The sequence below is a fragment of the Alligator sinensis genome, unplaced genomic scaffold (genome assembly GCF_000455745.1).
Source record: "Alligator sinensis unplaced genomic scaffold, ASM45574v1 scaffold1244_1, whole genome shotgun sequence".
NCBI lineage: Eukaryota > Metazoa > Chordata > Crocodylia > Alligatoridae > Alligator > Alligator sinensis.
The window spans coordinates 322,620-335,522 of record NW_005842591.1 but is presented as its reverse complement, the minus strand read 5'-3'; the positions used below and the strand labels follow the sequence as shown (position 1 = coordinate 335,522).

General features: G+C 58.1%; 1 protein-coding gene and 1 long non-coding RNA gene across 2 annotated transcripts; both read left to right on the top strand.

The window, feature by feature from the left end:
* The first annotated feature begins 20 nt into the window (after positions 1–20).
* Positions 21–839, top strand: LOC112551766. The gene is made up of 2 exons (XR_003096076.1): positions 21–68; positions 377–839. It is a non-coding gene; the product is annotated as an uncharacterized LOC112551766 (long non-coding RNA).
* Positions 840–1,742: 903 nt separating this feature from the next.
* Positions 1,743–9,011, top strand: ERAL1 (Era like 12S mitochondrial rRNA chaperone 1). Its single transcript, XM_006032868.2, has 10 exons — positions 1,743–1,986; positions 2,511–2,638; positions 2,745–2,822; positions 2,992–3,038; positions 3,427–3,488; positions 4,524–4,636; positions 5,921–6,319; positions 7,138–7,287; positions 7,526–7,606; positions 8,331–9,011. Exons 1-10 carry the CDS (start codon positions 1,782–1,784, stop codon positions 8,451–8,453), a joined length of 1,386 nt encoding a protein of 461 aa, XP_006032930.1. The 5' UTR covers positions 1,743–1,781; the 3' UTR covers positions 8,454–9,011.
* The last annotated feature ends 3,892 nt before the right edge of the window (positions 9,012–12,903 follow it).

The window sequence follows — 12,903 nt, the reverse complement described above, 5'->3', positions numbered from 1 at the left end:
GGGGGGGGCCGGGCCCCCCCCCCCCCCCCGTCCCGCCCAGGCAGCCAGGCCTGTCCAGGCCCGGCCAGGTAAGTATGGGGCCCCAGGGGGAAGGGGCTCGTGCCCCCCTGGTTTCAGCTGGGGTGTGCCAAGGGCACCCTGCAGACAGGCCGGGGCTCCCCAGGGCAGGGTTGGCCTCGGCTTCCAGCCAGGAGCGTGGGAAGCTGCGGGGTGGCCTGGAGCAGCTCGCGGGGTCCCTCCCGCAGCGGCGTCTGCACTGCCCCACGTCCCCACAGCCACGGGCCTGGTGCCCTGTCCAGGGTGGGCATTGCCACTGGCTCAGGGAGCCCCAGCCCTGCCCGGCGCCCCCCTAACACCGCTCTCTCCTGGCCCCCAGGTGCGCCCGGCGCGGCGGTAGAGCCCGGCGTGCGCGGGGGGCTCTGGGCAGGATATCATCGTATACTGTAAGTCGGATATGAGACACTACAGTATAGATGATGTACTACCCCGGCCTCTCCCCTCCTCGGCGCCCAGCGCAGCCACGTCGTCCTGGGGGTGGCAGGAGCAGGGGCGAGGGCAGCGGGTGTAGGGTGGGGGGCAAAGCGTGGACCCCGGCGTGGCGGAGGCGAGAGGGCGTTTCGGCCCCCGGCGAAGGCATCTGGACACCGAGCGACAACCCCGGGGCGTCGGGGAAACCGTTACCATTACTGAGTTTAGTAATGGTGACGGTTCTACCGCCGCCTCGCCTGCCCCGGACCAGGAGGAGCGGAGCCCAGCGGCGCGGCGCGGCCGGACCGGGATACGGGGCCACGGGGACCGGGGCTGCGCGTGCTGTGAACCAATAAAGGCGGCTGCTCCCACTGCTGGTGTCTGTCTCCACGCGCGCTCGGGGCCGGGCAGCTCCTGCCCTGGGGGTGGAGAGGGGCCGGGGTCCCCCGGCTGCGAGGCATTGAGGGTCCTGGCCCCGCGGTGCCTGCGGGACGGGCCTCAGGCTCAGCCCCGCGCCCACGCCGGGTCGCTGTGCGGGGACGGAGCCCCGGGGCCCGCCTGGAGGGGAGCGGAAAGCCGGCCCCCACGTACTGCTCGCCCCTTGCCTCAGGCCCTGGGCGGCGCCACGGCCCCGGCTTGCCCCTCCGCGGCACGGCTCCGGCGCGGCCTCCTGGCTTTTCTCCCTGCCTGTTTCCCTTCAACAGCCAGCTTGCCCCCTCCCTGCTTCCCTCCTGCACAGGCTGCCCTTGGCCCGTGGCCCCGTCAGCCCCACTCACCCGGGCGGGCACGGGGCACAGCCGCCCGCAGCCCCGGGCAGGGGTCAGGCCGGGTGCTGCGGCCTGGGCCCAGGGTTTGGGTCGCCCGGCGCTGCTGTGAGCTGGCGCTGCAGGGCAGGAGGCGGCTGGCCCGTGCTGGGGGGCTCAGGGGAGTGCGGAGGGGCTGCCAGGAGGCTCTGGGGGGGCATAGTGACATGGGGGGGGCACAGTGCACTTGCAGGGGGGGCACGGTAACATGGGTGTTCCCCGTGCACGTGCAGGGGGGGACAGCATATATGGGGTTGCACAGCACGGGTGCAAGCGCACAGTGCATGTGTAAAGCTTGTGCAAGGGGCACGGGACGGGGTACACAACGCAAATGCAGGACGCACCTACTCCCCACAGCGCATGCGCAGGCGGAGCCGGGCCTCGCGCCCCCCCTGCCTGCTGGCCGCGCCCCACAAACCCCCGCGCGCGCTGGCCCCTCCGCTCCGCGCTCTCCGTGGTGCCAATGGGAGCGGCGCTGGGGGCTCCCGCCATGCTCCGCGGCGGGGCAAGATGGCGGCACCCAGCGCCGTGGTGCTGCGGGCGGGGGCGGGCCGGGCGCTGCGGGGCCGCCTGGCGGGGCTCAGCGGGAGCTGGCTGCTGGAGGGCCGGGCCCGGGGCGCGGCCTGTCCTGCGCGCTGCGCTGCGGGCAGGTCGGGCCCGCACGCCATCCTGGGGCCGCCCCGCGAGCGCCCGCCGCCCGTGCCGGCCTGCGGGGGTGAGCGCCCTGCTGCGGGACACGCGCGCTCTTCAGTGGCGGGAGCACGCTCCCCAGGACTCAGTGGGGCTAGTCAAGCACATTGCTTCTGCCCCAGAAGCCTCGTCTGCTGCCGCCTCGGGGCGCGCGGGGCCAAAATCGGCTGGCGGGCCGCATCGGGCCCCGTTTTCATGGAGACGCCAGCAGCGCGGGGGCCAGGGTTGCCACGGAGACTGGCCCAGTAGCGCTGGCAGGGGGCCGGGGGCCAAGCCGCTCCGGTGCCGGCAGAGCGGGAGCGCGGAGCGTGCTGTGGGGCTAGCGAAGACCGATCCCTTCGTCGGCCGGTGGGCGTTGGGGCGGGATCGGGGAGCAGGAAGCTGGGTGGGGGCAGGTGCCGAGGCCGCCTTCCGCGCTCGCAGATGGGATGGAGACGAGCAGTCTTGCCGCGTCCCCTTCGCGCTGCGGTGTCGCGGGATCTCTGGCTTCTGGCGTTAGCGGTTCGGGTGTCGTGACGGTGCTGGTACGCTTTGTGTCCCTCTTTGCAGCGGAGCAAGGTCGCTTATTGGTGCAGCAGCCGGATCAGCCCGACAACCCCAAGGTGCTTAGGGTCGCCATCGTTGGGGCACCGAATGCCGGGAAATCGACCCTCTCCAACCAGCTGCTGGGCAGGAAGGTAAAGCTGTGCTGTTGTGATCTGGACGGTGCCGTAGAGTCAGGCTGCCGGCTGGTTTGGTTGACTTTCCCCAAGTAACGTACACGTCTGCATTGGGCTCCTGCAGGCGTTCCCGGTATCCAAGAAGGTGCACACCACGCGATGCAGTGCCCACGGTGTTGTCACACACGAAGACACTCAGCTGGTAGGTTTCCCTGCATGGTCGGACAGCACCCCATTGCCACGGCGGGCAGCTAGCACGCAATGCTTTTGCCCTTTGCTTGGGGTTAATCGCATAAATGTGAGTCTAAGCTTCATGTCAGGAACTACAGAAAGATCTGTGTTGCGTTGCTGCTCTGTCTTTCTCTTTGCAGATCATTCTGGACACACCTGGCCTCACCAGTCCTCAGAAAGCCAAAAGGTACCACTCTTAACGTGGGTAAAACTAGAATCCGGCTGGCCCGGGCTCGAGGGGACTAGAGCATGGATTCTGCTGCAGGAGCACGAGGGGCAGGGCAAGAGGTGATAGGCGCCCGCGTAGGGCAGACATGAGGTGTTCGTAGATCGTTGAGCATTTTGAGCCTCGTGCTTGTCGCTGCACTAATGGCTGGTCTCACAGGAGCAAGTGGGGGCTACAGTCTCAGTCAGGGCCGCGTGGTGCTGAGCAATGTGCGTGCACCCAGAGCAAGAGACGTTGCAGGCCCCAAGGCAGTGTTGTGCTAGCTGGCTCCTGGAAGATGTGAAATGGGTGCAGCGGTGGTGTGCGATCCAGTGTCTGTGTAGTTGTGCAATGTGCATCTGTCCTACAGGCACAATCTGGAGAAGTCCCTCATCATTGACCCGTGGGACAGCATGAAACACGCAGACTTGGGTGAGAGCCCCATTCACTTTCTCTGTCGCTGGTGCTTGTGGCCTCTATTGTCACAGATACCTAACTGTCTGTAGATTGGGTGGAGCAGTCCAGGCAGCTCCGTGATGTGGGAGGGCAGCTGGGGCAAGGGCATGGGCAGGGCACCTGTATATCGGGGCTGCTTGGTGCCACAAAGCAGTGTGGAAGACAGCTTCAGCTGGACCTGTGTCCTGGTTAGTGAAGGGGCAGGGGGAGCTCTGATTTTCTATGACGGGTTGTCAGCTGGGGGTACTTGGAAGGTCCTAGGGGGTACGTGCGGGTGGGCAGGGAGAGCGCTGCCACCCACTACCCCGTGCCACTGCCTCCCAGGAGCAGGGCTAGGGGAGAAGGGTGAAGGAGGGGCGAGGGCAGCATCTCCCTTCTGTGGGCCGCACAGGTGCCAGCCTGTGGGGGTGGGAGAGGGGAGGCACCTCACGCGGCTACTGCTATCCACCACCCCACGCTGCCACGTGCTGCTTTCACGTGGCCGGTCGCACATGCAGCTCCGTGGGCTGCTGACAGGTGGGGCACAACTGGCCAGGCATGAGGCCTGTCAGCAGCCTGTGGAGCTGCACACGCAACTGGCCATACGACTGTATGCACGCCCCTGCTTCATGTCCGGCCCCCACCCCCACCCCCGCTCTGCATCCGGGCACTGCTGCCAGGAGGGGTGCTCTTCTTAAAAAAAAAAAGAAAACCCCTGTTGTATAATTGACTTTTGCTTGTTTTAAACACCAAAATAGGTATTTAGAATGCATCTTATTATAACGATCGAGGCACTGGTAGGCTTCCAAATTGCTTTAAAATACTAAATATGTTAAGAAAACGTTTTGTTCAACTGATACTCGTATAGCGGCGTTTCGTTTTAATCACAGAAAATGTGGGTTCAGGGTTCTTTCATCAGAGAATTGGGGATTTTTAAACCGAGAAAGCTAATGACTCGGGATCCTGGTCAGGTGGGAACCATAGGCCAGTTTGTGCAAAGAGAGGGTTCAGGTGTTTCTCTCTGCTTGGCAGTTGTGGTTTTGGTGGATGTGTCGGATCACTGGACACGGAACCAGCTGAGTCCCCAGGTGCTGAAGTGTCTTTCTAGGTTTCTGCAGATTCCTAGCATCCTGGTCCTGAACAAGGTAAATGAGCGCTGTGGCTCCCTGTAGAGTGAGTAGGTTACGGCTTGTTGAAGTCACTCGTGGTTTGATTCCCTCTTTGGTTCCTTGAGTGACTGGGACTGGGTGTATTAAAGGGCCTGTTGTTTTACATAATGTGTCAAGTTCCTTTTTTGAAAACCAGGACCTTTAAAGTGTCCACAGATGGCCCTAAAATGTGGACCCCCAGAACCATCACTTGCTCTAAAAACTTTGCCTTGGTACCTTGGCCATTATTTCCAGGCCTTTTTTCCTTTATACCTATGGGGGGCAAAGGTGGCGGGGGGGATGTTAAAGAAATGCTGTATGTTCTCTCCTGTGGCTTTTGGACTTAAGGTTTCCAGTCTCTCTTCTCTTGCTGCACAGGAGGAAGCTTTAGTCTTGCAAAGCGCACAGCTTGCTACTGTAAGCCATGCCTCTGTGTCCAGGCTTGGGTTCTGCAGTACACTTATACAGGACTCCAATTTGGGTCAGCCTGGAAATATTATCTGGTGCAGGCTGTAGCAAGCCATTGCCTCTCAGTGGCAGCACATGTCAGTGGTGTGCCACGGTCTGTGCTGGCAGCCTCTTGTTTTCAGGGTTAAACTGAAGGCGTTGGTTTTGTTCGGCAAAGCCCTACGTGGCTTGGCTTGCAGCCACGTGAGAGATCATATCTCTCGTCATACCATGCTGCCACAGTGGGGATTGGTGGAGACGCTTGAGTTGGATCCAAAATCATGTTGAAAGAGGATGAGGGTCACTGAACTCAAGGGCAGGTTTTTTTCCCTCTGTTTCAGAATGGTTTTTGACCTGAGGCATACTGGAAGGCATGTACCTTTACATGTGATACAGAGATGGGCTTTTGAATCCAGATTTGGGGAGCAAGGCTTGGTGTTCACTGGGTGGCTCAATTTTATTCTTATAACTTATGGTGGGGCATTGAGAGTCTGGAATAAGCCCCCTTCTCCTCTGGATAAACCTAAATACATGGCAAATATTTCAGTGGGTGCCCTGCATCTTAAAAAATCTCAGCTAGAGTTTGAATTCCAGCTTTCTGGTCTCTGAAAATAACCATTTCTGAGCTACAAATGTGCTGACTTCCTGCCCTGTCATTGTGGAAAATCATAGCATGCTATCTAAACTCTAAGCACCTTCCCCTGCAACCACCAGCAAGGGTTTGTTCTCCTTTGGCTCAGTTAATATATAAGAATAGCTGCTTGAAACCTCAGGTGCTGCCGGCCTGTTCCCAGTGGGGTAAACTCCTGATCTCTCCCCCTTCTCTTTGTACAGGTGGACCTGCTGAAGAAGAAGCACCTTCTGCTGGACCTGGTAGTACAGCTCACTGAGGGAGTAGTCAATGGAAAGAAGGTGGCAGTGAAACCATTGCTTAAACCTCATTCGCATTCCACTAAAAGCACCCCCCTGCAGGGTGCCCAGGCTCCTCTGCCTGAAAATGCAGCCAAAGAGTCCAGTTGCCCACAGAAGGCTGGTCAAGCCCAGCTGGGCTATGACTCGGATGCTGATAGCGCTGTCAGGTCCTCGGGGCTTCTCCACACTTTGGAGGGGACAGGAGAAGTGCCTATGCCAAGCCCCCCTGTGCCTGGAGACTTGAAAAAGAAAGGCTGGCCGCACTTCCGGGAGATCTTCATGCTGGCGGCTCTCCACGCAGATGAGGTGGAGACACTGAAGGTGAGGTGCCCAGAGCACTTGGATTTTGCATCTGTCGTTATATTCAGCAATGAGCCCCCTTCCACCCTTGCAGCACCTCTGGTTAACTCGGTTACACCAAGCCGCCTGTCCCGTAGGGGAATAGGGGTGCTAGCTTCTGCCTGCCTGTCTCATGCTCAGGAACCTGCAGGTCCCTGAGGAGTCCATGGCAGGCTGGTGATGAATGCCCTCTGGGCATGGGAGCTCCATCCTGTTTCAGTGTATGCATGAACAGCACCTTTTGCCTTGTTTCTGCCCTGGGCTTTTGGTGGTGTTGGTTGTAGCTGTGTTGGTCTAAGGACACAGGCAGACTAGGTTCTTTGCATAAATGTGGTATCTTTTATTAGACCAATTAAATAGTTGGACAAATTGTTCTTTGCAAGCTTTTGGATACATACGTGAAAGCTTGCAAAAAAGTTTCCAACTGTTTAGTTGGTCTAATAAAAGATACCACATTTATGCAAAGAACCTAGTCTGGACTTTTGGTGAGACTCTGTTGCTCAAGCACCTACACTTATTCCCTGTGGGCTGAGGCACAGGGGAGCTGAAATCCCATGCTTTTGTTTCCATCCTTTCCCCAGCTTGTACAGCCTGTTCTGAGGGACACAGGAACCCTGGCAAAGTCTGTTTTGGGAACTAAAACTTGCCCTTCCCCTGCCAAATGTGGCGGCTTAAATGTGCTAATGTTTGACCAGAGAGAGCGTACTGTGGTGCTTCTGGGGAAGACAAGCCATGGTTGGCGTGAGCAGCATGTGACAGTGCCAGGCAATCGGTAACTGCCCCTGTGCTTTGTGCTGCAGAGACACCTCCTGCTGCAAGCCAAGCCAGGCCCGTGGGAGTTCCACAGCAGGGTCTTGACCAGCCAGTCCCCTCAGGAGATCTGTGACAACATCATCCGTGAGAAGCTGCTGGAGTACCTGCCGAAGGAGGTGCCTTACTCTGTGCTTCAGGTAGGAAATGGCTTGGCTCAGAAATTGCTGCTGAAGTCTCTGACAAAACCAGTTTGAGGTTATGTGGCACTGTCAGCCCCAAGCCCAGTGCTGAGAAATGGAGTCCCCTGGAGGCCGGCGCTGCCTGAGTATGGGTGAAAAGGCAGGGGTGTGACGGCTGGGGGCATTACCCTGGGAGGAAGAGGACTTGCTCTTCCGGGGGTGCCACGTTCATTGCGGTTGCGTTCTGCTGTTGTAGAAGATGGAGAGCTGGAGTGAGGGCCCAGCTGGGGAGCTCGTCATCCTGCAGACCCTGCTGGTCCAGAAGCTGACGCATAAGGTGAGGGTCGCGGCACTGGCTCCGCTCTCCCCACCCCCCACTGCTGGTGTGTGGGGAACACGGAGCACAAGAAGCTGCTTCTCTGGATCCCTGCATGTGTCTGCTGACTGCATTAGTTATGGCCTGGCACAGTGGGGCTGCGAACAGCAGGTCAGGCGCAACATAACTTGTATTCACTCTCGCTGGCTTTGTGGTAGGTTTAAACGAGGTGAGGCCAGCCCTGCCGTGCCCCCCTTGACAGAGCCCACAGCAGCAGTGGGGTTGGAGATTTGCGGAAGGGCAGTTTGTGCTTGAAAGCTTCTTTCACCTTTCTGCTAACTGCAAAGCTCGTCCAGTGAAAGGTTCTGCCACACCCAGCCCACCTCAAGAGAGAACAAGGTGGCGAAGGGGTCTGTTCCCTGCCACCTCTTTGACTAGGCACATGCATGAGCGGGCAAGCCTCCCAGTCCATGCATTGGCCGGCCATGGGCTATCCACACCCTCCCCTTTGGCACAATCTGTTGCTAATGCCCAGCTGCCCTAGTGTGAGGTTGAGGCCAGAGGCCTCCAGGTGCCTTCTACCCAGAGCTGCACCTTTCCAGGGTGTGGGTGGTGTTTCTAACAGAAGTGTTCCCTTCTCTGGCCTGCACAGTGGCTGTGCTGCTCTGTGGAGCTCTCCTGCCCGGCGGGTAGTGCAGGCTGCTTTGGTGAACTGCACTGACGTTCTCTTTCTGTGCCGGTGCAGAACATGCTGATCGGCATGGATGGCAATATGATCAGCAGGATCGCCAAGGAGGCTGGGAATGACCTGTCGGACATCTTCCTCTGTGATGTATACCTGAAGCTCAGAGTGAAGCTGATGAATTGAGCTCTTTCCTTGGGTAGGGCCAGCTCGTGTGGTGTGGAGCTGCTGAGACTCGTGAACAAACCCAAGGCAATGGAGTGGAACGCGCCGCTCTGGCAGAATTCCAGACTGAAAAGAGATTAATGCTGAGACCTGGGCAAATCTTCAGGTCCTGCCTCTTACCTTTGCATCATCTAGTGGACGTGGGATGTACGTAGAAGGAGAAAGGAACCAGGAACAAAAACCAAGTTCCTGAGGCCTGCGTCTCCATAGCAGGCAAAGGCGGGTAAACTCCAGCATCTGCCTGGACCCGTGGGCCCACAGCTTCTTGTAAATTGGTGCTCGTCTCACTTGCAGCCTGTCTGAGGCTCCCTGTGCTGTCGGTGTCCACTTCAAAGACGAAAAGGTCCAGCCTTCTTCCAGCAGGAGCTTGAAACACTTCCTACCGTGACTGGAGTTCTAGGGGCTCAGCCGTGAGCAGGCTGAGTAAGTGCTGTGGGCTGGGCGCTGTCTGTATCGTGCTTTGGAGCCCTTCAGCCCAGAAGGGGCTGCATAAATACACTTGTCCTTTAACATTAAAAACCCCCTCTTTTTATATCTGTCTTTGGTTAGCAAAGAGTTAATAATGACACGGGGAGGGAGATTGCTGACTGTGGACCATGCCAGGTGCTGCTGCAGCCCATGGGTGCTCAGGGCCTCTCAAGTTGTTGCCTGACACTTGGATGCAGCAGCTGGAGGCAGCTGACATCAGGAGGTGCAGAGTGGGTGCTGGGATGAACGCGTGTCTGCTCCAGCTGCTTCTCAGCTCTTCTTTGGGTTAAACTAATGAGATGCCGTGGGGCGGTGGTCAGCAAACTTTTTGGGCTGCAGGTCGGGTGGGTGGGAGGTGGTAGGACCCAGCCACTGCCACCACTTTTCCCTGGGGCAGCGTGGAGGTAGGGCCTGCCGCTGTTGCTTTCCCTGTAGAGGTGTGGGAGAACGGCTGCCACTGAAGCCCCGCGTCCTCGGGCCAGTCCAGCCAGCGAAGCCACTTGTAGATTGCTGCCTGTTGCTGCCCCTGCCTCGGGGCTTCCTGGGAAGTCCAGGTCCCAAGCAGCTCAGGGAAATCCAGAGCCAGACAAGGGGTTGCTTCAGTGGCACTGGCAAAACCCGCTATGGAGTCGTTAGTCACTGCTGCACGGAATGCAGGAGCTCCTCAAAGCGACGGCGAGACTCCTTTCGATGGTAGCTGAGAGCCAGACTTGTCTTCTCCAAGTAGGGAACATTCTGGTGCCTCAGATGTTTCTCACTTTCATATTCCACTCGCAGTAAAACGCAGTCCCAGCGCAAGCAACTGGTTCCTTTTCCTTTATTCCTTTCAGCTGCTCAGACCTTGTGGCTGCCCCCTCATTCTGACTAGAATCTGGACACTTTCATGTATCTTCTCCTTTCTTCCCAGCCAAGCTTAGATCACATTTCCATAGCAGGTGCCTCTGAAGATGACACCTTGCAGGGAAGAAAGACGGGTAAGCGTGCTTTGAGGATTCAGAGATGTCTCATCTGCTGCAAGCTACAATGGGGAAACCATTTTCTTTGTGGGGCCTGGAGACACAAAGGTCCTTCTCAAGCCACCACAAAGCCTGTTCCAGGGATTCTTCCAGGCAAAACAGTCAACAGAACCAAGTACCCAGAGCAGCTGGTCTTCAGGGTCGGCGGTGATGGAAAATCGCTGCAAAATGGGTTTGACTGAAATGGAAATGGCGCGTGCATGAAACTGCTTGATGTTCGCAGAGGGCTTGGTGAGGGCCTGTCGTTACAGCCTGCTTGGCCTTAGGTACAGGAGGTAGCTCACTTTTACAAGCTTGTCAGCTGGCTTAATTAGCATGTCCTGAGCCGTTCATTTCTATGGGAGAGACACTGTTAGTGCTTGTCTGTGCTTCGGGACCGTGTTCCCGTGTGTAGGTATATTTTTTTATTCTTGGCTTTGCGGGGCCAGCTCCGCCATGGAGGGTGCTCGTTTAGGGCTCTTCTTACTCTAAGAAGCTGACATATGCCCTCATAGTAATGAGGAGACAGAAGGATCAGATGTTGGGGTTGGGACCATGTGGCGGTTTGCAACAGGAGCCCGCAAGGCAGGTGACGAGGCTGTCAGACAGCGGAAATAGCAACTCCTGGCAGGAGAGGCCACCAGACTTGGGAGTCGTGTCTAGCGCCTGCTAATCCTCAGGACAGCGCAGGCATTCCCTTTTGTCTCTCAGACACTGGCGTGTGTTGCAGGCCCAAGTTCAATTTGTCTTTGACGCAGCTGGAGGAGGTGGCGCCTGCTTTTAATTGGCTGTTCTTTTTTGGTTTTGGTCTCAGAACATCTTTGTTGTACAGCAAGTGACTGCATACGCAGTGGTCACAAGCGGCAGTGAGAGCCCTGTGTCACATGGGGTGTGATGCCTTCTCGCTGAAGTCAGTGTGAAAAATGCCTGTGGTGTGAGAGAGGAGATAGCGTGACCCCGATCTTGCAGGCAGCTATGGGGTGGCCTGTGATCACAAGGCCCCAGCTGACTGGGCGGTAGCGGGTGTTAGTTCTCCTCTGTGGCTGACTGTTTGCTGACAGACGTGGACCACGCGATGTGAGATTCCTCTAAGGGAGGTCATGAAATCAGCCTGTGAAATAGGTGTTTAGCAGCATGATCAGTGCTAAAACATCACCAGAAATGATGAAGTGGGCCAGGTTCGATTGGCAGCTGAATACCAGCCATTCTCCCTTCTTTCACGAGGGCAAGAACTGGAGCTCGTGCTTGGGCAGAACTCCTACCGGAGCAGAGCCTTCTGGGAGGGATGTGCCCACTTCCCCAGGCATGATGCAGGGACTATGCGGCCTGTAGCACGGATAAATGCCTGGTTGCAAGAGCAGGGATGAGAAAGCAGGACTGAAGTGCTGGATCCAGCTACTGTTCTTGGTGTGCAGTAAGTAATGGTGTACAAGTTACTCCCAGATCAGCTGCCCCAGAGAGCCCCGCACTCCTCCCTTGTGCAGAAGCACAAACACGCCCTGTAAGGTGCGGCACAAGGAACTTTTGTGTAAGTGTGGCAAAAGCAACTAATCCTTTTAACAGGAAGGCAGGCCTCATCATGTTGCCAGCAGTTAGCGTTCACCTCCCTCCTACCTCACCAGCGAGTAAGGGAGGACACTAGGCCAGCCCCGGCTGGGAAGGAGGCAGTACCACAGCCCAGTCTGGGAGTAAGGACCGAGTTGTCCTTGACCGTTCCTCTCCCTCTCAACAGGTCCCACAAAGCTTGGACTGGGAAAGGCTGTGGCGATGGTCTAGGCCTCTCCAGGTGGCTGTGGCTCTTTAGGCTAGGCTGTTGTGACAGCCTGGCTCTGGGTTCCTCTTATCCAAGGTGTGAACTGTGCGCTGCGTTCTCCCGGAAGGGACGCACTTGTCCTGTTCCTCGGTGGCAGAGATGCTGTACTTAGCCAGCCAAAGCAGTGGGTGTTGGGCCTAGGCTACTGATCTGACTGAAGCTGGGTTTTGCCCAACTCTGCCTTCCTTCCCCCCACAGAGTTGGATAGAAACTTCTCCGCCTCCCCCCCAGAGCGCAGACGGTTCTGGTGCTCCAGCATTGTCCTAAAGATATATCCTTATTTACAAACCTGGCTGAGCCAGCAACTCAGCAGTGCAACAGGATCCTTATTTTGTTTAGGGTGCTTCCAACTCTGCTGGAGGCTGCAGCAGCGTGTGCGTGTGCGTGTGCTTGTGCATGGCGTGGTCTGGGCTAGGAATGGGCAGCCGCGGGTCAAGGGAGAGAGGGACAGCGGGGTGGGCTGGAGGAGCAGGCCTGCTGTTCTGTGAACCGCGGGCGTATGCAGGGCTCTTATGCAGTGCTTAGAGAAGCTGTTTCTTGCCTCCCTGTGGGGTGCTGTAGCTGTGCTCAGGGGACGTGGGTGCCGCGTCCTGGATTACTACTTCAACTGCTGTTGCACGGCGTCAGGTGCAAGAGGCCTGGAATAGATCCCCGCCCCGCCACGTGGCTGTGTCCCAGCAGTTACCGGGGTAACCGTCCCTCTGTGCAGGCCGGGTCTTAGAGCAGCGTGGGGGTGATTCTCCGCAAGGGAGGCAGCCCGGCTTTTCCGTCCGAGCCCCTCTGCGCCTGCCGTGAAGACTTTGCGCGTTAACCTTGAGCCATCGGCTCTTCCAGGAGCTCATCATGAGCCATGACTCCACACGACCCAGGGCCGCTTCCCTCAGCCTCCTTGGAGCCTCCCCTTGGCAGTTCCTTGCCAACAAGGGGCTCTTTCCTGCCTTCCCCTCAAGCTGTCCAGCTTCCCTACTGCTGCGGGGGGTCTGCTCCTTTAGCTGGGTGTCAGTGTGAGTGGCCGTGCCCGAGGAGAGGCTGAGGTGGCCTGCTCCCCCGGCGCCGGCAGGGGAAGGGGCGGGTCACACGTGCCCGGCGCTGCACCCTCGAGGCCGCCCCGCCACGTGCTGCAGCGCCCAGCTGG

Bases quoted from the DNA above. Each gene is read 5' to 3' on its own strand.
- ERAL1 (XM_006032868.2), top strand. From the start codon at position 1,782: ATGGCGGCACCCAGCGCCGTGGTGCTGCGGGCGGGGGCGGGCCGGGCG. The intron at 1,987-2,510 runs GTGAGCGCCCTG...CCCTCTTTGCAG, and splicing joins GCCCGTGCCGGCCTGCGGGG to CGGAGCAAGGTCGCTTATTG. The intron at 7,288-7,525 runs GTAGGAAATGGC...CTGCTGTTGTAG, and splicing joins TGCCTTACTCTGTGCTTCAG to AAGATGGAGAGCTGGAGTGA.